Raw genomic sequence first — 27056 nt, forward strand, 5'->3', positions numbered from 1 at the left:
AGAAGTTTTAATTTTTGAGATTAAGGTTGAGTTATTTGGTTTCAGATAGTGAATTTTATTTTTAGATATATAGTATTAATTGAGTTTTACTTGCTTGGTTAGACAAGCTTTCGGAATCCAAGCTTTTGTTTATTTCCTATTTTGAGTTAGAGTTAGAAATTATTTAAAGGTAGAGTTAGACTTGTATCCAAGTCCGAATTTATTATATACAACTCTTTGGGATCAAGTATCATGTTTAGATACTTGAACCCTGAGGTAAACTTTTCTGACTGTTCTTATAATTCTTTAACTTAACTTTTCAAAATAGAATTTTCTTCCTCAAGGTTTGCAGCTTGAGTTGAATTTCTGTCTTGAACTTGGTCAGTTAAGGAACTCAAGCTCAGTTGTTCCTTAATGATGCTATTTTTTTTTTAAAGAGGAGTTTAACGTGTTGCTCAGTTTTTGTTAATTTTTTATGTAAGCAGTTTACCCGAGTTGGTTCGTCCGAACCAGATGCAGATCTATAGCTCGACTCGTATTAGGACTCATCTTCTTGATCTGATTCACTTCTGATTGCCATCAGCGTGAGGTAACTTGCTTGCTTTGATTCATCTACTTTTGATATGTCTAAGGAAGACTCGTCCCAAGTCGCCTTAAATGCTTTCTTCTTTTTGAGATTCAGGCAATCGTGCTTGTAGTGTCCCTTTTTGTTGCATCCAAAGCACATGACATTTGTTAAGATCCTTCGTACGGCTAGAGAGGGGGGTGTGAATAGCCGACCCCAATCTTTCACGTTTCTTCCTACGATTAGGTTAGTGCAGCGGAAATACAACGTAGAAAGAAAACAGGAGAAGAAAGACAAACCATATACGAGGTTCGGAGATGAACTCCTACTCCTCGGCGTGTCCGTAAGGTGGACGAAGCCTACCAATCCGTCGGTGGATGAGTCCCCGGAAACCCGGCTAATAGATACTCCTTGTGGGTGGAGAAACCTCACCACAATCTTTGCAACAGCAATAGGAGTACAAATAGGAACAAGAAAACAAGAACAGAAATGTAAACAACACTTGCTTGCCTTCTTGAAGTCAGCAGGAACCCTGGTGAAGCAGCAGCTTCTCGGATCCAAGCCTAGCTAGAAAACCAGCAACAGGAAGAAGCTCACTCGAAGCTTTAGCACCCAACGAGCTCAACAAAGCTCAGGAAGAAGAAGCGAAGCTTGAGAGAGAACTTCGGAAGGAAGAAGAAGTAGCAAAATTCACGAAGTCCTGAGCCCTCTTTATACCGCGAAGAAGAAGAGCGAGAACTAGCCGCTGCGTCAGCTAGATTCTGATCGGTCCATGGACCGATCAGGAACCTCTGATCGGTCTTGTGGACCGATCAGGAACATCCTGATCGGTCCATAGACCGATCGCCCCTTCTCTGAATCCCCTCGCTTCCTTAGATAGATCGGTCGGCAGACCGATCCACGTCTTTCTTCTCGCGAGGTTGCGTTGCCTCGATCGGTCTCCGGGCCGATCAGATTACAATCGATGAGCCATCGATCGATTACGATCGGTCACCACCGATCGGGCAACGCAGATCACCGGATCGGTTACGACCGATCCAAACTTCTCGACCCTAAACCTAAGGCTTCCACACCAATATCCGGTCAACCTTGACTGTTGGTACATCATCCCTAGCATCCGGTCACTCCCTTGACCTAGCACTTCCCGCTAAGTGTCCGGTCAATCCTTTGACCCACTTAGACTTTTCCACACCAGATGTCCGATCATCCCTGATCCATCTGGATTTTCCTCTTCGTGCCAAGTATCCGATCACTCCCTTGACCTACTTGGACTTTCCAACACCAGAAGTCCGATCATCCCTGATCCATCTGGATTTTCCCTTGCCTGGTTTCACTCACCAGGACTCTCCAACTGCCTAACATCCCAGTTAGGACTTTCCCACTGCCTGGCTTCACTCACCAGGACTTTCCACACTGCCTAACATCCCAGTTAGGACTTTCCCACTGCCTGGCTTCACTCACCAGGGCTTTCCAACTGCCTAACATCCCAGTTAGGACTTTCCCATTGCCTGGCTTCACTCACCAGGACTTTCCAACTGCCTAACATCCCAGTTAGGACTTTCCCTCGTGCCAAGCTCCCTGCTTGGACTTTTCCAATGCCAAGTCTCCATACTTGGACTTTTCCCGTGCCAAGTCTCCATACTAGGACTTTTCAGGTCAACCAGGTCAACCTTGACCTACGGTTGCACCAACAATCTCCCAAGTTCGTATTCTTGTCAACACATCAGAATACAACTTTTCTACTCTCCTCAAACATTGTCAAACATCAAAATACAACTCGAGTCAGGTCACCCTTGACCAACTCGAGTCAGGTCAACCAAGTCAACCTTGACCTAAGGTTGCACCAACAACATTTACCTTGTTGTTGGGAGTGGACTTGATCTTCTGCATATCCTTTTTGGTGAAGTCTTTCTTTCTCCTAGTGAACATTTTATTTTACCAGGTTCACTAGGTGTTCTTCGTTGCCTAAGTCTGGGTTAGACATATTTTCTGATTTTGGTTTAGTTCTGAATTTTTCTTTAGACAATCTTGCAATAAGAGCAATACCTTTCTCTGTGGGTTTAGCGTTAGTCTGCTCGTACAACTCTAATTCACAGAATAATTTGTCTAATTTTAATTTAGATAAATTCCTCAAAATTTTAGGCATCTACAATGGATTCCCATAGTGCATTTCAAGGAAATATATTTAGAACATACCTTATTAGATCTCAGTTCTCCATTTGGTGGTTGATTGTGTGGAGCCCATTGAGGATGTCCTTGATCCTCGTGTGTAATTGACTTGCAGTCTCTCCTTACATTTTGATGTTAAATAATCTATTTAAAAATAAATCTCTTTTACTTACCTTTGCGTCGTTGGTCCCTTTGTGTAGTTCTATGAGCTTGTCCCATAGCTCATTTACATTCTCGTGTGGTCTGACGCGGTTTAGCTCCTCCTTCGTTAGACCATATTGAATTGTGTTGAGAGCCTTGAAGTTGATTTGGGCCTTCTTCTTTATCTCCGGATTCCAATTTTCTGGATCAATTAGATTTCCGGTGTTGTGGTCGACCGACACCTTATATCCTTTGGTGACGTTAAACCACTGGTCGATGGTTGTCTTCAGGTATACTTTCATTCATTTCTTCTAGTAGGGGAAGTCATCTCCATTGAATAGTGGAGGATGAACTATGCTGGACCCCTCAATTTGAGCCATTAATTTTCTTGTAAAAGAAATAGAAGAGAAGAACTATCCCAAGACTAGGTCTTGGATTAGCAAAGTTTGAGATAAAAAGAAATATCGAAGACTCGAGTGGTGCTGCACCAACTTTGAGTTAAAACCAAATGAGAAATAATTATCTGAAGAGGTAAATTTTTACCAATTCAAATAAGATACAAAAGATATAAATCTGAAATGAAATAAAACGATTCATCCGACTTGATTGGTGGTTGCGCCAATTTAAAGTAGAATATGGTTATGATACCACTTGTTGGATCGAGATGCACATGAGAGGGGAGGGAGTGAATCACGTGATTAAAAAACTTATTTTTAAAAAATAAAGTATGTGCAGCAAAAAAAAAAAAGAAATGAGAAATCACAAAGACACAAGCAGTTTTACTTGGTTCGGAGCCTTCGGTGACTCATACTCCAAGACCCAGGTCCCGCGGACCTATCGACGGGTAATCTACTAATAACCTCTTTTAGAACCATAGAAAGAGGAGATCGAGTGCAAAAAGAGTAGGAAAAAGTGTAACATGCTACACTTTTTCTTTTGTAAAAATTAAGTACAAAATTGAACCTTGTTACTCAACACTTTTAAAGATGATCGAATTGCGTTCTGAGTTGGATGGCTTCTCAGTGGCAGTTGGACGTAGCAAGGTTATAGCAGGGAAGCAGTAGGAAGCTGAAGCAGTCAGAACGTCAAAAAGATCCGTAGAAGCATGTAGAATTGATGTGTTAGAAGTCTTGGTTGAGATGCTCTTTTATAGAGTGTGGAAGACGCCTTCCATAGCCTTGAAGGCGCCTCTAATGTGTAAAAGTTTATCCCAAAAAATCTTGCATCTTATCGTCGACGAAGTTTGCTTTTATCTGATGGAAGGTGCCTTCCAAGCCTTTGAAGGCACCTTCCATGAACAGTACTCAAGACACCTTCAGTCGCCTAGAAGGCGCCTTGGGTACTGTTCACCCGAGGCCTTTTGTGCTCTCTTTACCCTACAAAATGTGTTAGTCTAATACAAAAATATTTAACTTGCAAAACAAGGTTAGTATAGTAATAATATGATTAATTTATGACTTAGACCCTATCCTCCATACCAGGATCTAGTCAGGGTCCTAATTTAGATTTTTGAAATGAACATAAATTGGATCGATACCTACTATCCCCTTAATTGGTACGCATCCTCACTGAGTCACTCTTCTCCAGTGACTTACTTTCACTTACCAATTTACTGTCTATCGACTAGCTTCTTGACCCACTAGATCTTCTCGCTAGTTGTTAGGTCTACAAATCAAACTGGACTTCGACCAACTATCAAGCCTCGCGGACCTAGCAGGACTTCCCGTCAGATATCAGGTCGGCCCTTTGACCTATCTGGGCTTCGCACCAACTATCGGGTCCTCAGACCTAGTTGGATTTCATCCTGATGTCAGGTTCCCTAGACTTGTCAATATCTGCATGCTCGATAAATGCATTAGATCACAATAACACCTAACTTAACTTGTCATTCATTAAAACCTGAATTAGAACGTTAGTGCAAATTACACGAACACGTTCTACTAGTGGATATGCTATATTTCTTAGGCAAAATCTTATTTCCTGACTTTCAAAGAAGCACCTATAGTCTCTCGCTTAAGCACTGAAGCTGAATATAAAACTATAGCTAACACGATGTTAGAAATTTTTTTGCTACAATCTCTTCTTTCAAAATTACACTTTTCCTCAACTGCTATGCTCAAAATTTGGTGTGATAATATTTGTGCAACTTATCTTGTGGTATATCTTGTTTTTCATGTTCGTACAAGCCATTATCTAGATAACATTTTACCAAGTTAACACTCAAACTTAACGTTCAGGCACTCCTATTGAGTTTGTTGGGCGGTAATAACAATAATGGAAAATAATCTCTAATTGATTTCAATCAATTGAAGAAAAGATGAATTATATAATGAAAAAAATGTGAGTAGTTGAGAGGTTTTTTGACAGTGGAGGGAAATGGAGAGGTTCTTACTTTTGACATGGCGTTGACATAACATTGAAGGAACTCCTTGAGGGTATCCACGATTGTGGATGCTCCAAGGGCAACGACGATGACACTAACACATCCTTGCCACAACAACTGCCATAGGAGTTTCCCTCTATCACTTCCTCTAAGACCTCCAAGAAGAAGAAAAAGGCACAACCCATCTGTAAGGGCTTCACAATCGACAAGCTCATCCTCCCCCTTATCAGCCCACGCGAGTACTCTATCGAGGAGCTCAAGCGTCCATCCTCCAAGAGTTTTGGGTACACATCGCATGACACCGATGGTGCCCATGACCGACACTCTTGTTTTTTTTTTTCCTTTTCCACTTCCCTTCTTCCATTCTCTGCCTTCTCTTCTCTCTTCCTTTCCTCGGATTCTTTTCTTTGCATTGTCTTTCTTTTCCCTTCCCTTAGGGATTTTTCTCCTGTCATTGATTCCTTTCTCTCACGGATTCATCCGTCCGAGTAAACTAAGCACAAGTGTCTAACCTAAGCCAAAAGGCCTACTAAACACTAAAAGCATCCACAATAGTTTCTCTATCTAAAATATATAATTTAGGGTAAAAAAATTATTTTATTAAATTTAAATATTCATTTTTCAATACGCCATATATTAACTTCTCTATTTTTTTTTCTCTCTTTTATAATGTTTAGGAAATATATTCCATTATAAATTTAGAGAAGTACTGTTCATAAATATATAATTTAAAGAATGGATAGGGTAAAATTTTTTAATTATCATGTCTAAATTTTAGAACAAAATTTTTAAATAAGATATCTAATGTGGATCTTCCTAGTCATTAATATTTTTGAAAATGTAAAAGGAAGTATTAGAAAATTAGTAATATTATTTTTGGTAATTTAAATGTTTACAATTTACCTTGATTATTTCCGAGTAAATTTTAAATACAATTTATTTAAATGATCTTATGAGATTCATTATATTTAAAATTTGAATTCTATTTTTTATTATTTCTTTGAATATTTAATCATTGAGCCGCACACATGGACATCTATTATTTTTAAGCCTCTTTTTAACAAGTGGAAAGGCCTACTTATTTTTTTGTTTTTTTTAATCCAGAGCTTCGGTCCGTGGTTGGCCTTCTTTCCGATTAATTCAAAAGTACAGTGGTACTCTGACTCCTGACACGACAGTCTAACTGTTCCAATTGTTAAATTCTTTTTTTTATTTCTATTTTAAAAAATAAAAAAATAAAAAAATAAAAGAAAGAGATGAGAGATGAGAGATGAGAGATGAGAAAATTATTAATGCTATTTGAGATTAGGACGGTGTGAATTTAAATTTTATAAAAATTAATTATATATAATAATTAAATATCAAAGAAAGAAATATATATAATTAAAAATTGTAGAATCATGAAGAATTTGAGAAGTTTTTTGTTTTTTTCTATAATAGTAGAAAGATGTATAAAACTTTGTGCTTTTGATACAGTGTGAATATGGTAACAAAGGAGCTATTTAAGGGTGTATTTAATTAAGAGTTATTTTTAATAATATTGATTATTTATTTAAGATTATCAATGAAAATCTTGTTTAGTTTAGATGATAGATAATTCTTAAGTAATATTCCATACTTGACACGTTAACAAAATGTGTATATAACCTGAAATCGGAAAATCTTATAAAACTGAGTTTTTTTTTATTATGGAGTTAATAATTTTTTTTACCAAAAATACCACTGATAAAATAACATGAAAAAAAGGAAAAAAATAATATATATATATATATATATATATATATATATATATATATATATATGATTTTGTGAGAATAATATAATAAAATATTAAATTAGATTATTCATTAAAATCTTCAAACAAATAAATTTTTATTACATTATCTAAATTATACTAAACAATACTTAATTATACTTTATATTTTAATTATATGATTATTTAATAATTACATAATAAAAATTATACATGATAATTTAAACTAAATACACTTTAAAAAATTCCAACGATTATTAATACCCTTGGTATTTCACTGTACCAATAATCTAAATATACTCAAATGATATTGGGTGTTAGTATTGAACAAAATTATTAAATATTTAATATTAACTTTTTCCACACACTCCAAAGTTTACTTAATCCAAAACTTCTTAATTAACCCCGTTAGACTATCCAGAGTTGATTTTTTTTTCTTTATTAAGTTGGCATTTATACCGATTAATAAATTAGAAAATACTTATAACAGGTAAGAAAAATGATATGCTGCCCATCCTATAAAATGATGGGGTCCACAAAAAATATAATGATTGATCATGACTTTATATACCTATCTTAAATTTTTCTTTAAATTTTTTTTCTTGAATATATCATTACTCTAACAAGTAATTTATTAATATAATATTCTTAATCAATTATTTATTAAAAAAGTTATCAATTAATTTATCGAATTACTTCATAAAACAATTGAAATGAAAATTTTAAATTTAGTTATTAAAATATTTTAAATTCCTAGCCATTTTAATATCACATGATTATTTTAAAAAAATATTATAACTCACTTATTTTTATATTTTATTTGTCAAATCCGCTGCATAATTTTATTGGATTGTCCATTCGCAGTCGTCGTCGCGTAATAAATAATACGCTGACCCGATCCAACCAACCCGATCCGAAATCCACTCGACTTTAAGTCTCGTCGCGACCGATGACCACAAATACAATTCAATTTCAGAGCGGCTCGGGAAATCGCATCGATATGGAGAAAGCAGCGGCGGCGCTGGTGCTGCTGGCGGTAGCGATGGGGGCGACGGCATCAGGAGTGAAAGACCAGCAGTGCGCTGCGAATCTGCTGCCTTGCTCGCAGTACCTCAACGCCACCGGCAAGCCGCCGGAGTCCTGCTGCAGGGTGTTCCGCAACGAGGTGGAAAACGAACTGTCTTGCCTCTGCGCCATCCTACACAACTCGGCCATCTTGAAATCCTTCAACATGAACAGCACCAGGGCCTCCCAGTTCGCCAGCGACTGCGGCGTCACCAACACGAGCATTTGCGCCTCTTCCGGTTAGTAACCTTTCTGCCACAACATGTTCTTTCTGCCGTGTTCTTCCTGCCATGAACGCTTGTTCCTTTGGGGGTTGAACAAGCAGGTCCGATGCCTCCTCCAGCGCCATTACCACTCGCTCCTTCAGGTACTTTTTCTCGATTTAGCACCATTATCAATAACTCTCTTTTCAGCTTCTTCTTCACACTGCTCACTAATAAGGACAAGAAAGAGACAACATATAATTGGTCAAATTTGGGAGGTTGTAATCATCAGTCGAATTCGTGGAACTGAAATTATTGATGGCGCACATCTTTGACTTATCAAACAAGCTCATAAATTAGTGAACATGATGATATAGTTGACCTGTCTGGGGAGCCCTTGGATAGTTAAAAGATTGATGAACATAGTAATAGTTGACCTGTCTTTTTTTGTTTATTGGCAATTCAAACAGCTAGGTCCGGTCCAGTCATTTTTTTTCAACGAGAAATTCTTTTGATCTCCCTCTGTTTTTGAGTGAGAGTTACTTTGATCTACAACAATGTGATCTTAGGCTGCAATATCTAGTAGACATTTTTAAAGCAGTCTTCAGCTCCACCCAACCAGTGGTATCAAATGCACTTGTGATTCCAACACAAGGCAGAAAAGATCATGTGGATCTTGTGACTCTGGGTGAGTAAAAATTGGGTAAAATAGAATTAATTGAACCGAATTGGTTAAATTTTAAAATTTGGTTTAGTTAATTCAATTTTTAATTATTTTTTATAAAATTCCGTTTGATTTTCAGTTAATTCATTTTAGTTTTAATTTGTACTTTGGTTAAACCGAATAAACTAAATAAAGATATTAATTTAATTATTTTTTATTTAAAAATATAATAAATCAAATAAAATATGTAATTAATTAGACAAAATCTAAATTTAATTAATTTAGTTTTAAAATTTCGGTTAATTCGGTTAAAAACCGAATTAACCGATATTTAATCGGTTCGATTTGTTCAGTTTTCATAGGAAAATTCGGTCGATTTACTTGGTTTCAAAAAATTTCGATTTGTTCAGTTTTTGATTTGTTTAATCCGGCCAATTCAATTTTAACCAAATGCTATTGAGTTTGTTGGGTGGTAATAACAATAATGAAAAATAATCTCTAATTGATTTCAATCAATTGAAGGAGAGATGAATTATATAATGAAAAAAATGTGAGTAGTTGAGAGGTTTTTGACAGTGGAGGGAAATGGAGAGGTTCTTACTTTTGACATGGCGTTGACATAACATTGAAGGAGCTCCTTGAGGGTATCCACGATTGTGGATGCTCTAAGGGCAATGACGATGACACTGACACATCCTTGCCACAACAACCGCCATAGGAGTTCCCCTCTATCACTTCCTCTAAGACCTCCAAGAAGAAGAAAAAGGCACAACCCATCTGTAAGGGCTTCACAATCGACAAGCTCATCCTCCTCCTTATCGACCCACGCGAGTGCTCTATCGAGGAGCTCAAGCGTCCATCCTCCAAGAGTTTTGGGTACACATCGCATGACGCCGATGATGCCCATGGCCGACACTCTTGTTTTTTTTTCCTTTTCCACTTCCCTTCTTCCATTCTCTTCTGTCTTCTCTTCTCTCTTCCTTTCCTCGGATTCTTTTCTTTGCATTGTCTTTCTTTTCCCTTCCCTTAGGGATTTTTCTCCCGTCATTGATTCCTTTCTCTCACGGATTCATCCTTCCTTTCTCTCACGGATTCATCCGTCTGAGTAAACTGAGCACATGTGTCTAACCTAAGCCAAAAGGCCTACTAAACACTAAAAGCATCCACCATAGTTTCTCTATCTAAAATACATAATTTAGGGTAAAAAAATTATTTTATTAAATTTAGATATTTATTTTTCAATACACTATATATTAGCTTCTCTATTTTTTTTCTCTCCTTTATAATGTTTAGGAAATATATTCTATTTTCTAAATTTAGAGAAGTACTGTTCATAAATGTATAATTTAAGAAATGAACAGAGTAACTAATGTAAAAATTTTTAATTATCATATCTAAAATTTAGAATAAAATTTTTAAATAGGATATCTAATGTGGATATTCCTAGTCATTAATATTTTTGAAAATGTAAAAGGAAGTTTTAGAAAATTAGTAATATTATTTTTGGTAATTTATATGTTTGCAATTTACCTTGATTATTTCCGAGTAAATTTAAAATACAACTTATTTAAATGATCTTATGAGATTCATTATATTTAAAATTTGAATTCTATTTTTTATTATTTCTTTGAATATTTAATCATTGAGCCGCACATATGGACATCTATTATTTTTAAGCCTCTTTTTTAATAAGTGGAAAGGCCTACTTATTTTTTTGTTTTTTTTTTAATCCAGAGCTTCGGTCCGTGGTTGGCCTTCTTTCCGGTTAATTCAAAACTACAGTGGTACACTGACTCATGACACGACAGTCTAACTGTTCCAATTGTTAAATATTTTTTTATTTCTATTTAAAAAAATAAAATATTAAAAGAAAGAGATGAGAGATGAGAGATGAGAGATGAGAAAATTATTAATGCTATTTGAGATTAGGACGGCGTGAATTTAAATTTTATAAAAATTAATTATATATAATAATAAAATATCACAGAAAGAAATATATATAATTAAAAATGTTGAATCATGAAGAATTTGAGAAGTTTTTTTTTATAATAAGTAGAAAGATGTATAAAATTTTGTGCTTTTGATATAGTGTGAATATTGTAGTGAAGGAGCTATTTAAATGTGTGTTTAGTTAGGGTTATTTTTAATAATATTGATTATTTATTTAAGATTATAAATAAAAATCTTGTTTAGTTTAGTTTAGTTGATAGATGATTCTCAAGTAATATTTCATACTTGACACATCAACAAAAAGGACATACAGTCTGGAATCGAAAAATCTCATAAAACTGATTTTTTTTTTTATTTTGGAGTTAATAAATTTTTTCATCAAAAATACCCACTGATAAAAAATATGAATATATATATATATATATATATATATATATATATATATATATATATATATATATATATATATTCATTAAAATCTTCTAACAAATAAATTTTTATTACATTATTTACATTGTACTAAATAATACTTAGTTATACTTTATTTTTTATAATTTTAATTATATAATTATCTAATAATCACATAATAAAAATTAGACATGATAATTTAAACTAAATACACTTTAAAAAATTCCAACGATTATTAATACCCTTGGTACTACACTGTAGCAATAATCTACATATACTCAATTGATCTTGGGTGTTAGTATTGAACAAAATTATTAAATATTTAATATTAAATTTTTCCACACACTCCAAAATTTACTTAATTCAGAACTTCTTAATTAACCCCGTTAGTCTCTCCAGAGTTGATTTTTTTCCTTTATTAAGTTGGCATTTATACCGATTAATTCTTAAAATAATTAATCTGATTTTATATGAATTTTCTATCAGTCACCCAGTAAATTAGAAAATACTTATAAGAAGTAATTTATTAATCTAATATTCTTAATCAATTATTTATTAAAAAGAGTTATCAATTAGTTTATCGAATTACTTCATAAAACAATTGAAATGAAAATTTTAAATTTAGTTATTAAAATATTTTTAATTCCTAGCAAAATTTAATATTACATGATTATTTTAAAAAAAATATTATAACTCACTTATTTTTATATTTTATTTGTCAAATCCGCTGCATAATTTTATTGGATCGTCCATTCGCAGTCGTCGTCGCGTAATAAATAATACGCTGACCCGATCCAACCAACCCGATCCGAAATCCACTCGAATTTAAGTCCCGTCGCGACCGATGACCACGAATACAATTCAATTTCAGAGCGGCTCGGGAAATCGCATCGATATGGAGAAAGCAGCGGCGGCGCTGGTGCTGCTGGCGGTAGCGATGGGGGCGACGGCATCAGGAGTGAAAGACCAGCAGTGCGCGGCGAATCTGCTGCCTTGCTCGCAGTACCTCAACGCCACCGGCAAGCCGCCGGAGTCCTGCTGCAGGGTGTTCCGCAACGAGGTGGAAAACGAACTGTCTTGCCTCTGCGCCATCCTACACAACTCGGCCATCTTGAAATCCTTCCACATGAACAGCACCAGGGCCTCCCAGTTCGCCAGCGACTGCGGCGTCACCAACACGAGCATTTGCGCCTCTTCCGGTTAGTAACCTTTCTGCCACAACATGTTCTTTCTGCCGTGTTCTTCCTGCCATGAACGCTTGTTCCTTTGGGGGCTGAACAAGCAGGTCCGATGCCTCCTCCAGCGCCATTACCACTCGCTCCTTCAGGTACTTTTTCTCGATTTAGCACCATTATCAATAACTCTCTTTTCAGCTTCTTCTTCACACTGCTCACTAATAAGGACAAGAAAGAGACAACATATAATTGGTCAAATTTGGGAGGTTGTAATCATCAGTCGAATTCGTGGAACTGAAATTATTGATGGCGCACATCTTTGACTTATCAAACAAGCTCATAAATTAGTGAACATGATGATATAGTTGACCTGTCTGTGGAGCCCTTGGATAGTTAAAAGATTGATGAACATAGTAATAGTTGACCTGTCTTTTTTTGTTTATTGGCAATTCAAACAGCTAGGTCCGGTCTAGTCATTTTTTTTCAACGAGAAATTCTTTTGATCTCCCTCTGTTTTTGAGTGAGAGTTACTTTGATCTACAACTATGTGATCTTAGGCTGCAATATCTAGCAGACATTTTTAAAGCAGTCTTCAGCTCCACCCAACCATTGGTATCCAATGCACTTGTGATTCCAACACAAGGCAGAAAAGATCATGTGGGTCTTGTGACTCTCTGATTATGGGTGAGCAAAAAATTCGATAAAATAGAATTAATTGAACCGAATTGGTTAAATTTTGAAATTTGGTTCAGTTAATTTAATTTTTAATTTTTTTTATAAAATTCAATTTGATTTTTAGTTAATTCGATTCGATTTCGATTTTAATTTATAATTTAGTTAAATTGAATAAACTAAATAATGATATTAATTTAATTATTTTTATTTAAAAATTTAATAAATTAAATAAAATGTGTAATTAATTAGACAAAATCTAAATTTAATTAATTTAGCTTTAAAATTTCAATTAATTCGGTTAAAAATTGAATTAACCGATATTTAATTGGTTCGATTTATTCAGTTTTTTAGAAAAATTCGATCGGTTTACTTGATTTGAAATTTTTTTGGTTTGTTCAATTTTTGATTTGTTTAATTCGATCGATTCATTTTTAACCAACTGTTGAGCCCTATCTCTGGCAAGGATTTTGAAGGTTTTTTCGTTATTCAGCTAATGGTGTAGCCGAGTTTTGTATCCTTGAGTTGTTTATAGTTCGATACTTGAATTATAAACTAAAGTTCCTTTGGAGACTTAGTTTAGGCGGTGATTTAGTCCTATAGCAAAGAGAGAGTGATAAAGAGCAGAATCTATTCCAAACTAATAGTTTTTGTTTCCATATGTAATTCTCCAATAACACTGTTAACTTAGGGCCAATGCCAAAGAAAATTTTGATAGACCAAATCTTCCAAGTGATCTCGTGTATTGCGTATTCGTTATGCAATAATTGCACTTGTATGAGAACAAGTTGAAAAGGTAGCAAAAAATATCCATGGGACCTCCCAAAATTAAGCCATTTCTATTAGGAATCTATGAAACTCTTAGCATAATGTTCAAAGTAAGAAGCAAAGCATTCAAAATTGTGTCTACACTGAAGTATCGATATAGTTTGCTGTGAATTCTGCACCATAGCCGTACATCCAACAATATTTCTATGTAACATGTGCCAAGCAGTTAGAGGATGATGCGCTTGGCAACCTATGAGTATCATGCATTCCTAATAAGATCATCAAATAAATTTAAATGACCCATGATTCCGTCCAGAAGCTGAGATAGATGAACTGTCGGTGATGTGGTTGAAATATTGACCAAGTTACTGTGGCTCGGAGGGAGAAGGGATGATGAGCTGTCTTCTATGTTGACTGATTCGCCGAACCCCTAAAAAAGAGAAGAATTGAAGGTGTACGAAAGTCTTCAGTCAATGATACCTACTAGGTTGTTAGAAAACAGACCGGGGGCTAGCCCTCCGATGCTTAAGTCAGCCTCCGATGATATGAAGAAAATAAATAGCACTATAATAAAATGACTGATTGTAAAGCATATCAGATCTGCAAGAGCAGACCGGAAGCAGCAAGGAGCTGGAGGCAATGGTACGGAGTGGGAGGGTGGCATGAAGTCAAAGGATAGTGTGGAGCCAGGGGAATCGAGTAGACAGACGAGTCGATGAGAGGGTAGGGAAGTTGACGACGGAAGGAATTTGAGCTGGAAATCAGGAGGAGGCGGGTGAACTGCCCCCGTCGCTAGAAGAGTTTGCGGAGAGTGAAATGTTGGGTCACTTCGGAGCTAGAGGGGGGTGAATAGCTCGTTGCACTCGTTCGCTTGCTTCGTAGATGATGATGTGCAGTGGAATAAATTCGAAGCCAAACTCTCCAATGCTAATAAGTAGATTTACTTGGTATCCACATCAAGAAGAGGTGACTAATCCAATGATCCACACACACGAGCACTCTCCACTAAGAAATAAACTCCTCGGATACAACCGGAGGTGGAGAAACCTCATACAAGACTCTCACAACAAGATACAACACATGCAAGGAGAAAATGCACAAGAATACAAATAAAACCTTCTTCTTGCTTGATCTTGTTGATGTAAATTGTCTCTTAAACCCTGGAAGTGCAGCAACACTTGTCCCTAAGAGCCTCCAAGAACTGGCGTGAAGAGATGTGAGCTCGTTGAAGAATATCGGGAGAAGTCTGCGGAGAAGAAAGTTTGCCAACGACTTTATATTCTACGCTCCTAGGGCTCCCAATCGATTGGGCCTACTCCCAATCGATTGCCATGTTAGATCAGCGCAGTCCCAGCCGTCCAAAACTCGCTGCCTGCGCAACGATCATATCCCAATCGATCGGCTGATCGATTGGGGAGGCTTGAATCGATCGACCGATCGATTCAGAGTGCCTCTGTGCTCTTCGCTGGAAATACCCGAAATCGATTGAATGATCGATTCAGGCTTCCTCGTAACCTCGAGAGAAATCCAACACCAATCGATCGGCTGATCGATTGGCGGTGCATAATCGATCGGCTGATCGATTGGCGGTGCATAATCGATCAGCTGATCGATTGGTAACCTCTCTGTGCTTGTGAGAATGTCTCCCAATTGATCACTCAATCGATTGGGCCCCTTTTCTCACAACACTCTCCCAATCGATCAGCTGATTGATTGAGCTCTGGTTCAATTGATCTTCTGATCAACTTGTCCAATCCTAACTTGCTTAACTCATGTCTAGGGTTCTCAAACCCAACATCCGGTCAACCTTGACCTGTTGGGACTTCGTCACCAAGTGTCCGGTCAATCCTTTCACCCACTTGGACTTTTCTCTCAATGTCAAGTGTCCGGGCCTCCTGGACCCACCTGGATTTCCATGTGCCTAGCTTCACTCACCAGGACTTCCTTACACTAGGGCTTTCACCTTGCTTTACTCATCAGGATTTTCATTTGCCTAACTTTACTCACTAGGACTTTCACCTGACTTCACTCACCAAGATTTTTCATCTGCCTAGCTTTACTCAGTAGGGCTTTCACCTGACTTCACTCACCATGATTTTCCATTTGCCTAGCTTCACTCACTAGGTCTTTCACCTGACTTCACTCACCAGGATTTTCCTTCTGTCTGACTTCACTCACTAGGACTTTCCCACCAAGTGTCCGGTCAAGACTGACTCACTTGGATTTTCATCTTCTGCCAACCTTCCCGTTGAACTTCCCAATCAAGTATCCGGTCAACCTTGACCTACTTAACTCTTCTTCACATTAAACTGGTCAACCTTGACCAATCTTTCTAAACGGACGATTACTCCTGCAATCTTCATACATTATCAAAATAATTTTCATATATTGTCAAACATCGAAACTCGCACATTACGACTCAAGCTTGAGCCAATTCAAGTTTAGTAAACCTAGTCAACCTTGACCTAGGGAAATTGTACCAGCATGAAAGAGCCAAGGAGGGGCTATAACGGAGATTGGACTGCCCCGATTGTCCACTCCGGAGCTCAAATCAGTTTCCAATGATGCCAAAATAAAGAAGATGAATAGTGTAGAACATAATGAAGATAAGTGTATGTAGCAACTAGCAAGGAGTCTTCGATCCCCCTCCTTTAGATTGCGGGGGCAGTGCTTTTTATAGGAGGGTCATGCCAACATAAAAAATGTTAGAGGGTCATGATACCCTTGTCTAGGTGTCAGAGGGTTATGTCTAGACAAATATGTTAGTGTTGGTACAGTTTTCAGTAACGGTCTAACTCAGATTTTGATGAATGACAAGTAAGTTGATTTATATTTTGTTGTGATCTAACCACTTGATTAAGTGTGCAAGAGAAGTCCAAATAGGTCGACGGACTGACCAGATATCTAGCAAGAAATCTAGCTAGGTCAATGGACTGACCGGATAGATGGTATGAAGTCCAGATAGGTTGATGGGCTGACGAGAAGTCCAGATAGGTTGACAAGCTAACCGGATGTCTGTCAAATTGGTAAGTTAAGGTAAGTCACTAAAGGAGAGTAACCTTGTGAGGACGCGTCTCGATTGAGGGGCAGTAGACGTCGATCCAGTTTAGGTCCATTTGTGATCCCTAAACTGAGACCTTGACTAGTTCCTGGTTCTGGGAGAATAGGAACTAATTACTACTCTTTATTATTAATTATTATTGTCCTTGTGTTGTAGGTTATTTGGACTAACATTATTTTGTAGGATAAAGGAGAAAATTTATCTTTAGATGAACAGTGTCCGAAGGCGTCTTCAAGCAGTGAATGTGCCTTTATATTGTTCATAGAAGACACCTTCCACAGGATAAATTTTGGACGCAGTCTCGGATAAGTGTCGGGCTGCTCAGGATCAAATTTACCAGGTTGAAGGCACCTTCAACAGCTATGGAAGGCGCCTTCCAAGCCTTATTTAAGGCAGTCTCGAGAAGACTTTGAAAGAACACTGATATACGAGATACTGCGCATCCGTTTGAGCTTCCGATTGCACTAGGCTTTTGCTACGACTCTGCTGCAAAGCTACTGTGCCCGACGATTGTTCCGAGGACTTCCGATCGCGACCAATAGACCAACAATGACACACGAGCGCTCTCATTTCGATCCTTAGGTGTCAGTAACGAATTTTGTTTGTGTACTTAATTTCTGCAAAAGGACAAGAGTAGCGTGTTGCACTTGTTCTAATCCTTTTTGTCTCAATTCCCTCTTCCAGAGATATTGGAAGAGGTTTTTAGTGGATTACCTATCGGTAGGTCTATGGGACCTAGGTCTTCGAGTAGGAGTTGCCGAAGGCTTCGAACCACATAAACCGACTGTATTTTCTTGTGATTTTTGTTTTCGATTTCTTATTTACTTTCCACTGTGTTTGCATTCGTGATTTTAAAAAAACAATAAGAAAACAAGTTTTTGAAAACCACATAATTCACTCCCTCTCACGTGCGTATCGATCCAACAGTTAGAGGGTTATGTGATCCCTATCTAGGTGTCAGTAATTGAGATTAAAGGGTTGATGGGCCTAGTGGTCTGCTCTAATCTACTTTACTAAGCGAACTGGTGGATCAGCTCAGTTCTATTCTGTTAGAAATTTTGTTGGCTCTATCCGGTCAGGAAGACTGACGGGTTGGATGTTTTGTTTTTGTCAGGAAGATTGATTGACTTGATCCGGTCAAGAAAACTGATGGGTCGGATGCTCTGCTTTATCAGGAAGACTGGTTGACTCGATCCAGCTAGGAAGACTGGTTGGCTCGACCTTGCTAGGAAGAATGATGGGTTGGATGCTCTGCTATGCCAAGATCGATTAGCTCGACCTAGCCAGGAAGACTGGCAGGTCGAATGCTCTGCTCTACTAGGAAGATTGGTTGGCTTGACCTTGCCAAGAAGAATGGTGGGTCGGATCCTCTACTATGCTAGGAAGATCAGTTGGCTCAACCCGACCAGGAAGACTAGCGGGTCAGATGCTTTGCTAGGAAGACTGGTTGGCTCGATTCGACCAAGAAGATTGGCGGGCTAAATGCTCTGTTCTGCCAAGAAGACTAGTTGGCTCGACCTAACCAGGAAGACTGGCGGGTCAGATGCTCTGCTTTGCCAGGAAGACTGGTTAGGTTGACCCTGCTAAGAAGAATGACAGGTCGGATGCTCTGCTACGCTAGGAAGATCGGTTGGCTGAACCCGGCCAGGAAGACTAGCAAATCAAATGTTCTGCTAGGAAGATCGCGTTGGCTCAACCCAGCCAAGAAGACTGGCAGACCGAATGATCTACTCTGTCAGGAAAACCGGTGGGCTCGACCTAACCAGGAAGACTGGTGGATCAGATGCTCTGCTCTATCAGGAGGACTGGTGGGTCAGATGCTTTACTTTGTCAAGAAGACTGGTTAGCTAAATTTGGCCAAGAAGACTGACAGATCGGATGCTCTACTCTACTAGAAAGATTAGTTGGCTCAATCTAACTAGGAAGACCGATAAGTTGGATGCACTGTTCTACCAAGAAGATTGGTTGACTTAACCCGGCCGAAAAGACTGACGGATCGGATGTTCTGCTATACCAGAAAGATTAGTTGGCTCGACTTGGCCAGAAAGATTGGTAGGTCAAATTTTGTGCTCTGTCAAAAAAACTGACTGATTAACTTGACCCTGAAATACTACCAGTCAACTTTGGAATACTTTGGTCGGCTCTAATTTAAATCTTAACTTTGACCCAACTCAATATGACGTTTTAATCTTCTTTATCCTCACGACCGCTTTAATGTTCACCTATCAACCCATTTTCAAGATCGCAACCTATCACAATCTTCTACTTCGGTGTATGGTTCAAAGTCTTGATGTGTAGTTACACTAGGTTCGAACGAATTAGTATGGTGTCAGTAACTGAGCTTGCATAGAATTGTACCAGGAAGACTGGCGTGTTAGGTGCTATGCTCTGTTAGGAGGACCGATGGGTCGAATACTTTGCTCTGTTAAGAAGACTGGTTAGCTTGACTCGGCTAGGAAGACCGGTGGGTCGGATGCTCTGCTTTGTTTGGAAGATTGGTTGGCTCGATCCGGCCAGGAAGACCGGTGAGTCAGATGCACTATTATGTCAGGAAGATTGGTTGGCTCTACTTGACTGAGAAAACTGATGGGTCGAATGCTTTGCTATGCTAGAAAATTTGGTTGACTCGACCCGGCTAGGAAGATTGGTAGGTCGGATGCTCTATTCTGTCAGGAACACTGTTCGATCAACTTGGCCATGGAATACTATCGGTTGGCTCTAGAATACTGTCGATCGGCTCTGGACTGGGTCGGCCTTGTAAATTGTCGATTGACTCTAGAATAGTTTGGTCGTGTAGTATCTTTGAAGGCATGAAACAAGCATGAAATAAAACAGTAACAACTCACAGTGATCTCTCAAGATGAACTTGGTCACCGGTCACCGCTTGCCACCGCTTGTCGTCGAAGAGCGATCACGAAAACTGATTTGAAAAACTCTTCTCAAGCTCCACGAACCAAAACCTCTGCTGCTCGAACGTTCTTCTCTTTACTAAAGATCACCTTGATCGATACCTCTCGAGATTGCTTGGACGCCTATTTATAAGATGAAAACATCGGCTCGCAATCGATGCTTTGAAGGCACTATTAATCGCAGCATACATTTGAGGAAGATGAATCAATCATCTCCTCAACGTAAACGTTGCAAATCATTTGTAACGTTGTAACATAGCGATTTCCAACAGGTCGGCTTTGGTCCGAATCGATCCTGAAATACTACCAGTCGGTTTGGGATAGGTATTGACGTCTTTTAATTTTGACCCAACTTAATGTGCCGTTTTGACCTTCTTTACCCTCACGGCAGCTTTAATGTTTTTTGCCGAATGAACCCATTTGCAAGATTGCAACATATTACAATCTTCTTCTTCTTCGGTGTATATGGTTCAAAGTCTTGACGTATAGTTTACCTTAAGTTCGAAAGTATGGTGTCACTAACTGAGCTTGCATAGAATTGTACCACTTTATTCAAGGAAAAGAGAAAATTTGATAATTTTCTTCCCTTGTGTATGTCTCTCTTCGACCAATGATGAACAGCTGCATGAGACACTCGACTTCTTCGATTGTGAAAGTCTTCAAACAGAAAAGAAAATGAAATGGCAAAGTAACAAAAGAACACTCATGAAACATGCATGATTTTGCATTTGACATTTTTGTGCCTTGCTTTAGCAGCTTCAGGAGGGACTACCTATTTCAGGAACTCCATCGGGCTGCCGGCCTCGATGAGCTTGCTTTTGTGCTGGTCGATCGGCGTCGTGTAAAACTCCTGTAAGCCTGAAAAGGATTAATTATTGTCACAATATCTCCTCATCTCTGAGTTTTTAGCTTCATTGTGTAAAATCTTCCTTGGTTCTTACTTTCCATTCTCTAGTACGTGTCTATGTGTGTGTGCGAATAAGGGTGTGAGCACAATGTGTCATGGATTATTATCAATAAACCAACGAGTAAAAATATCATTTCTTTCCCTTTTCATTTATCTAAAGAAGCAAGAAAGATCAAATAAGTAAGCCAATTAATATCTTCACTTTCTTGCTTTCATTTAAAAATTCTCTTCAAATGCAATATGTTTATATATCGAGTAACTCTATTATGCACAAAGGTCGAATTATAAAACATTTATTTTTATTTGTATTAAAATATAGTTTGCTTACATGTAAAATTAGAAAATAATAAATTAGAAATCTTACTTAATGCAAAATTAGAGAAAGGATCAATTCGAAATCTATCGGCAGGCTGGCGAAGTAAAAATTTGCCTTCCACGTTCCAGACCTACCATAACAATAACGGCTACTGGTTTCCACCTGTCAACTGCCATCGGCGCATCGCCGTCGAATGGACTACAAAATTAACGTTGACCGACGCGTTGACGAACGGTGTCCATCACGCGAATATTAACGCCGCCGCCCGCATCGATGCGAGTATCCAAGTCGCATCTCAAAAGTCAATAAGCGATCGCCGGAAGGAAGCAGGAAAGGATGGTTGAGAGTTCTGGGTTTCAGCTAGGTGTGGTCGGGTCGCTGGCTCTTTCGGTTGCCTCCTCGGTTTCGATTGTCATATGTAACAAAGCTCTCATGAGCACTCTTGGCTTCCCTTTCGGTCAGTAGCTTCAGCTCCTGTGTTAAATTGATAAGGTGTCATACAACTTTGAACAAGTGAAGAAGACTAAAAGCATGTCGATATTATGAATCTCACAGCTACAACGCTAACAAGCTGGCATCTATTGGTGACCTTCTGCACGCTCCATGTCGCGCAGCGCCTCCGCTTCTTTGAGTCCAAATCAATCGACACGAAGACGGTGGTTCTCTTTGGCCTCCTTAACGGCACCTCCGTTGGCTTCCTGAACCTCAGCCTCGGCTTCAACTCCATTGGATTCTACCAGGCAAGTAGTGTTATGTCAACTACATCACATTTATAATATGGAACAGGGGCTCAGTGTCTTTACTGATGTATCAGATGACTAAACTTGCCATCATACCTTTTACTGTCCTGCTGGAGACTCTGTTCTTGAAGAAAACTTTCAGGTTCACTGGAAAGACTTTTTATCTGAGTTGATATGTTGGTGTTTGAAATTTACCGAAATAAGAATTTGTTTGCAGCCATAGTATCAAGCTGGCTTTGCTTCTCCTCCTGCTTGGAGTCGGCATTGCATCGGTCACCGATCTCAACCTCAATCTTCTTGGCTCCATCGTCTCCGTTCTTGCGATTGCCACTACATGCATTAGCCAAATTGTATCCTTTCTGTTTCAGATTTTCCTGAAAGAAGAAAACATAAAAAGGATCAGTACTCCTCATGTTTTCTTGACCATAAATCTGCATGGCAGATGACGAACACGATTCAGAAGAGGTTGAAAGTTTCCTCCACGCAACTTTTGTATCAATCATCTCCATACCAAGCATCTATTCTAGTTGCGACTGGCCCATTTGTGGACCGGATGCTCACCGGACAAAACGTGTTCGCCTACGACTACAAACCTCTGGTTCTGGTATGCTTGCTCGAATGAATATTCCCTGCACTGGAACAGTCGACAGGATACATTTTCTTTCTACCTTGTTTGACTTGAGATTTCATGTTCGTTGTATATTAACAGGCATTCATCGTGCTGTCTTGCTTGATTGCTGTGTCGGTTAACTTCAGCACCTTTTTGGTAATTGGGGTAACATCGCCGGTGACATATCAAGTTCTCGGCCACCTCAAGACATGCCTCATTCTCTCGATCGGCTACATTATGCTGCATGATCCCTTCACGAGCAGAAACATTGCAGGAATCCTTGTTGCCATCTTTGGGATGGCTCTCTATTCATACTTCTCTGTGCAAGAGAGCAAAAAGAAATCAGCAAATGATACTTTACTCATTTCACAGGTTCGATAGTCCTCATATTCTGGATGTTACCGTAATCTGTCTTTCAAGTCTATGTTTTGAGTGTTGTTATGAAAAGTGATGATATGTGGTCATTGCAGATGGCAAAGGAAACAGCGCCACTTTTTGCGGATCAAAAATCATGATAAAAACAACAATGATATCAAAAAATTGCATGGACTTCCAGCAGTTGCTGACAACTCTCTGACTAGCACCACCAAGTAATAAATACAAAGAAACTTAAATGATATGTTTCTTGTTATGTCATTGGAAGCAATTGAGTCTGTCTCTCCAATCTTTGGATGACTTTTACTATCCCTTGTTTTTTATCACACATTTTGCTTACGTGTGAGTGCTAGAATGTATGCAATTTTTCCTTTTCATTCTAATTTACATATTATTTTTTTTTCTCGACGAGCTCTAGGGCCTTATTATGAATGAATTGAGGACCTAATCCTAGGCATTTATCAGAAGATGGAAACCGCAGGTGCAAGAAAACTAAATGGCATTCTTATGAACGGGCTACTTATTGACACAAGAACAGATTCTAAGTGTACCTCCTCTAAGCAATCTTTTGGTACCCTCTTTTCGAACCAATTTAACAGAATAATGAGGTATTTGGAGTGCAAGAAAAGTATTGCATATGGAAAGCCAGTTTCCATGTATGGAAGACTGTTCCTCCCTACATAAACTTCTCTACCCTACTTTTAACAGCAATAGGCAACCCAATGCTACAGGAACACTCAAAACCATTTGTTAGGTGTTTGTTTATTGTTCCCCAGTCAATGTGCCCAGGCATGCATGCATCCATAGCAAATTGATTAAAAAACAAAGACAAAGCCAATGGACGCTTCCATCAACCCACCACCACCAACACACACTAGAATTCATTCTATACTGAGATTTCCATGGCTCCGTCGTTCTTCAACCAAGAAGGCATCATCCATGAGAGAGCGCTCCTTCGCCAGATCGCCAAGTACCAGGGCCAGAAAAAAAGAGAGAAAGAGTAGTCCAGAAGAAGCTGAAGAGCAAGAGAGTATCGATGGGAGTGGGGCAAAGACCACACCCTCTTCTTCTGCTGTAGTTCCAAAGCTGGAAAATGAAGAACTACAAGGAATTGACAAAGGAGGACCTACTTTGAGGGAGGCAAGAGAAGCAGAAAGAACATACACAGGCATTGACAGAAAGAAGGAGATGCAAAAAGAACAAGGACAAGAGATTAGTGATGGCAAAAGTGCAAGGATCACATCCTTTCCTCCTCTACTAGTTCCAGAGTTGGCAAATAAGGAACTAGGAGAAAATGTCAAAGAAGAACCTACGACAATGTTGGTTAGAGAAGGGCAAAAAAAGGAAAAAGTGAAGATAATACCTCCTATGCCAATGCCAGAGGTTAGGCATGCACAAGAGGAAAGTATAAAGGAGGAGGAAGAAGAAAAACTAGAGGTCAGTGATCATGAGAGTGCAAAAACCACATCCTCACCTCTACCAGTCACAAAGCAAGCAAATGAAGAAAGTAGGCTTGGAGGAATTGGCAAAGTTGAACCGATAATGCAAGAGACAAGGGAAGTGTTGGAGAGGAAGCCAGATTCACTTCCAGAGACTAAACAAGGCCAAATGGAGAGCAGAGAAAAAGTACAAAAGGTGAGTGACAGTGATAGTTCAAAGATCACATCCTCTCATCATCTGCTAGTTCCAAACTTAGCAGAGGAAGAAAGTGATCTAGGAGGAATGAGCAAAAAGAAAACTCCAATTATGGAAGTAACAGAAGGGCAAGAAAGTGGCACGATAAAGGAGGAGAAGATACTTTCTCCTTCAATGCCAGAGATTGCAGAAAGTCAGACGGAGAGAAGACAAAAACAACAGGAACAAGAAATCAGTGGTCATAAGAGAGCAAAGATCACACCTGATTTGCCCATTCCAATGATGGAAAATAAAGAAAGTGAGCTTGTAGAAACTAATAAAGAGGAACCTACAAACATGGAGGCAATGCACGAAGAAGAAAAATACACTAGTAAGAGAACAGTGGAACTGATTCCTCCACTGATGCCAGAGACTGAAAAACGTCAGACGGAGAGCAACCAAAAAGAACATGGAGTATATGAAACAGAAAAGGAAGAGGTCGAGACGATGGAGACCAAAATGCAAGTACCAGGAATCGACAGAAGCAATTTGGAAAATGATAATCTGGTGCAAGAGAAAAAAACAGAAGAAGATATTCAGGAACGAGAACAGCTATTGATTGCTACAAGAATCTCTGCTCGTTCAGATCCAACCTCAGCAAATGCTGCAATAAGAGCAGGAGTTGCTCCTAGTGGAAATATCAGAGGAACTCTTCCTTCTTCATCAACAATGTCAGTGCCAACAAATGAAGAGAGTTCAAATGAAACGACAAGTTTGGAGAAGAAGTCCCCTTTGCTGATGCCACAGCTGCAGAAAACCCAAAGCAAAATTGAGGAATCCATGACAAGGGAAGAACAAGGAAGAAGTGCTGAACTGAGCAATTGTGAAAAAAAGAAAACATTAATGCCCTCTCCTTTGATGCCGATACCAGAAAATACAGATTTGTCGCACAAGACTGAAGTCTCCTCCTCGATTTCATCTGTAGAAAAAGGAGAGAAGACAGTGAGTGGTGACGCCATGCTTTTTGAAAGTGAGCAAGTAGGAGAGGCAGACATGAGTTGCAAGGCAAGTGCAGAAAAGATTGTTCAATCTTCTTCATCAATGTTAACACCAACAAGTTCAAAGAGTTTGGCAGGAGAAAGAAATAGCAAGGATCCTAACTCTTGCATTACAAGAGAAGAACACTCAATGACTAAAATGGAGTTGGAGAGGGCATCTATATTGAAAATCAATTCAGAAAGTAACAAGGAGCTGAAAGCTTTAGACAAACCAGTAAAAGATAGCCACGGGAGCAATTCAGGAATGGACAATATAGCTTCCATCTCTCGTCTGCCTGCCTTATCAAAGGAAGAGATTCAGATTGACAGGAAAAGGCTGAGAGGAATGGTTATTACAGAAGAAAATGAAAAGATTATCAATGAAAGAAACAGCATGAATATGGAGAATAATGACAAAAGAGAGGCAAGTGATGCAAATATCTCTGGAACATATTCCCCATCCTCTATCTTGGCACCAACGATGAGGGATGGGGAAGATGAAGGAAATAAACCATTTTCTACTGCTGAGTCAAAGTCAATAGATGAAGATGCAGGACACACAAACAAGGAGGTAAAAAGCCAAGGAAGAGATAAAGGAGAAAGCACAAGTAATGGAAGGAGTGCTTGGACAACAATTGGTGTGATAGCAATGATGGCTGGAATTACGTGGTTGGGGCAGATGGTTCTCATGAAGCGACTAGAAAAAGTTCGAAGGCAAAAGCATACCTGAAAGGAAGGTTAGAGATTCTATGCAGTATTTATGCTTTTAAACTTGTTATACATTAAATGCTTACACCCAAATAAATCAACACAATAAATATGACACATATACTTTTCATCATACTGAAAAGCATGAAACTAGATTGTATGATCTAATTGCGAGACATGAATAACCTTATTTTAAGGCACTAGATATATGAGTAAAACAAATATTGCAACGTGGATTTAAGTAGACAGATCACCAAGTCAGCAGCATATTCTAGTGAGAGGTGAACTTTGAACTTATGAGCTAAGCATGCACGTATTTAAAAATTAGCCTAGACAAACTTGTTTATCAGTTACAGTCGATGAGATTCAATGAATTAAGCATGAAATACTGTTTTTATAACTAATCAAATTAAGAAACTAGAACAACAATTGTTGAGCCTAATTTGCATTCCTTTATTTCTTTTTCTCGCTTAGAGCAACAAATCGCTGCATATTATTCTTTTGTGCCGTAATCCTATGAAATAGTGCCCTCCCAATGGCCTGGAACTGGAAACCTTGCTTAACTACCAATTTATGGCATTTCCCAAGCATTGCTTCACAAATGATATTCTGGCTTGACACCTCAGCCTTTCTTGGACTCTCAAATGACTATTCTTGTTTTGAAAAACATGTTAAGGAAGTTAAAGAGAAGGTGAGAAGAGGAAGAAACTTCATTTCTAGTCCCTTTGCTAAGTGAGGCTTCTTAAGCATGCTTATTTTTTATAGGATCCCCAACCCAAGTGTTAATGTCTTGGCATTCTGAACTAGGCTTCTCATAAGTGGGAAGATTTTTTTTTAAAAAAAAAATGTCGCCTTTTATTTGCCCTCGCTTTCTATTTACTGCA

General features: G+C 38.5%; 3 protein-coding genes and 1 long non-coding RNA gene across 6 annotated transcripts; 3 read left to right on the forward strand and 1 right to left on the reverse strand.

Annotated features, from left to right (window-relative positions):
• The first annotated feature begins 7906 nt into the window (after positions 1 to 7906).
• On the forward strand, positions 7907 to 20913 carry LOC122021459. 2 transcript variants are annotated; one of them, XM_042579576.1, is made up of 5 exons: positions 7907 to 8294; positions 8381 to 8422; positions 12152 to 12479; positions 12566 to 12607; positions 20619 to 20913. In XM_042579576.1, exons 1-5 carry the CDS (start codon positions 7940 to 7942, stop codon positions 20719 to 20721), a joined length of 870 nt encoding a protein of 289 aa, XP_042435510.1. In that variant the 5' UTR covers positions 7907 to 7939; the 3' UTR covers positions 20722 to 20913. The 2 variants fall into 2 exon arrangements, with proteins under 2 accessions (XP_042435510.1, XP_042435511.1); XM_042579577.1 differs by having other exon boundaries at positions 20622 to 20913.
• Positions 20914 to 21424: 511 nt separating this feature from the next.
• Positions 21425 to 23016, forward strand: LOC122021648 (UDP-xylose transporter 1-like). Its single transcript, XM_042579794.1, has 6 exons — positions 21425 to 21545; positions 21644 to 21828; positions 21903 to 21970; positions 22046 to 22178; positions 22271 to 22432; positions 22538 to 23016. The coding sequence occupies exons 1-6, from the start codon at positions 21425 to 21427 to the stop codon at positions 22817 to 22819; spliced, it is 951 nt and encodes a 316-aa protein (XP_042435728.1). The 3' UTR covers positions 22820 to 23016.
• LOC122021649 lies at positions 21458 to 22606 on the reverse strand. Of its 2 annotated transcripts, none has more exons than XR_006122597.1 (4): positions 22280 to 22606; positions 21925 to 22202; positions 21642 to 21821; positions 21458 to 21562 (listed from the first exon to the last, which is right to left on the reverse strand). It is a non-coding gene; the product is annotated as an uncharacterized LOC122021649 (long non-coding RNA). The 2 variants fall into 2 exon arrangements; XR_006122598.1 differs by having other exon boundaries at positions 21459 to 21562; positions 21678 to 21821.
• A 634-nt stretch (positions 23017 to 23650) lies between the features above and the next one.
• Positions 23651 to 26194, forward strand: LOC122021494 (WD repeat-containing protein 87-like). The gene has a single exon (XM_042579614.1). The coding sequence runs from the start codon at positions 23651 to 23653 to the stop codon at positions 26192 to 26194; it is 2544 nt and encodes an 847-aa protein (XP_042435548.1).
• The last annotated feature ends 862 nt before the right edge of the window (positions 26195 to 27056 follow it).

This window comes from Zingiber officinale, chromosome 9A (assembly GCF_018446385.1).
Source record: "Zingiber officinale cultivar Zhangliang chromosome 9A, Zo_v1.1, whole genome shotgun sequence".
NCBI lineage: Eukaryota > Viridiplantae > Streptophyta > Magnoliopsida > Zingiberales > Zingiberaceae > Zingiber > Zingiber officinale.

Coding starts and splice junctions, on each gene's coding strand:
- LOC122021648 (XM_042579794.1), top strand. CDS start 21,425: ATGGTTGAGAGTTCTGGGTTTCAGCTAGGTGTGGTCGGGTCGCTGGCT. Junction 21,546..21,643: donor CACTCTTGGCTTCCCTTTCG/GTCAGTAGCTTC, acceptor TGAATCTCACAG/CTACAACGCTAACAAGCTGG. Junction 21,829..21,902: donor ACTCCATTGGATTCTACCAG/GCAAGTAGTGTT, acceptor CTGATGTATCAG/ATGACTAAACTTGCCATCAT.
- LOC122021494 (XM_042579614.1), top strand. CDS start 23,651: ATGGACGCTTCCATCAACCCACCACCACCAACACACACTAGAATTCAT.
- LOC122021459 (XM_042579576.1), top strand. CDS start 7,940: ATGACCACAAATACAATTCAATTTCAGAGCGGCTCGGGAAATCGCATC. Junction 8,295..8,380: donor GAGCATTTGCGCCTCTTCCG/GTTAGTAACCTT, acceptor TTGAACAAGCAG/GTCCGATGCCTCCTCCAGCG. Junction 12,480..12,565: donor GAGCATTTGCGCCTCTTCCG/GTTAGTAACCTT, acceptor CTGAACAAGCAG/GTCCGATGCCTCCTCCAGCG.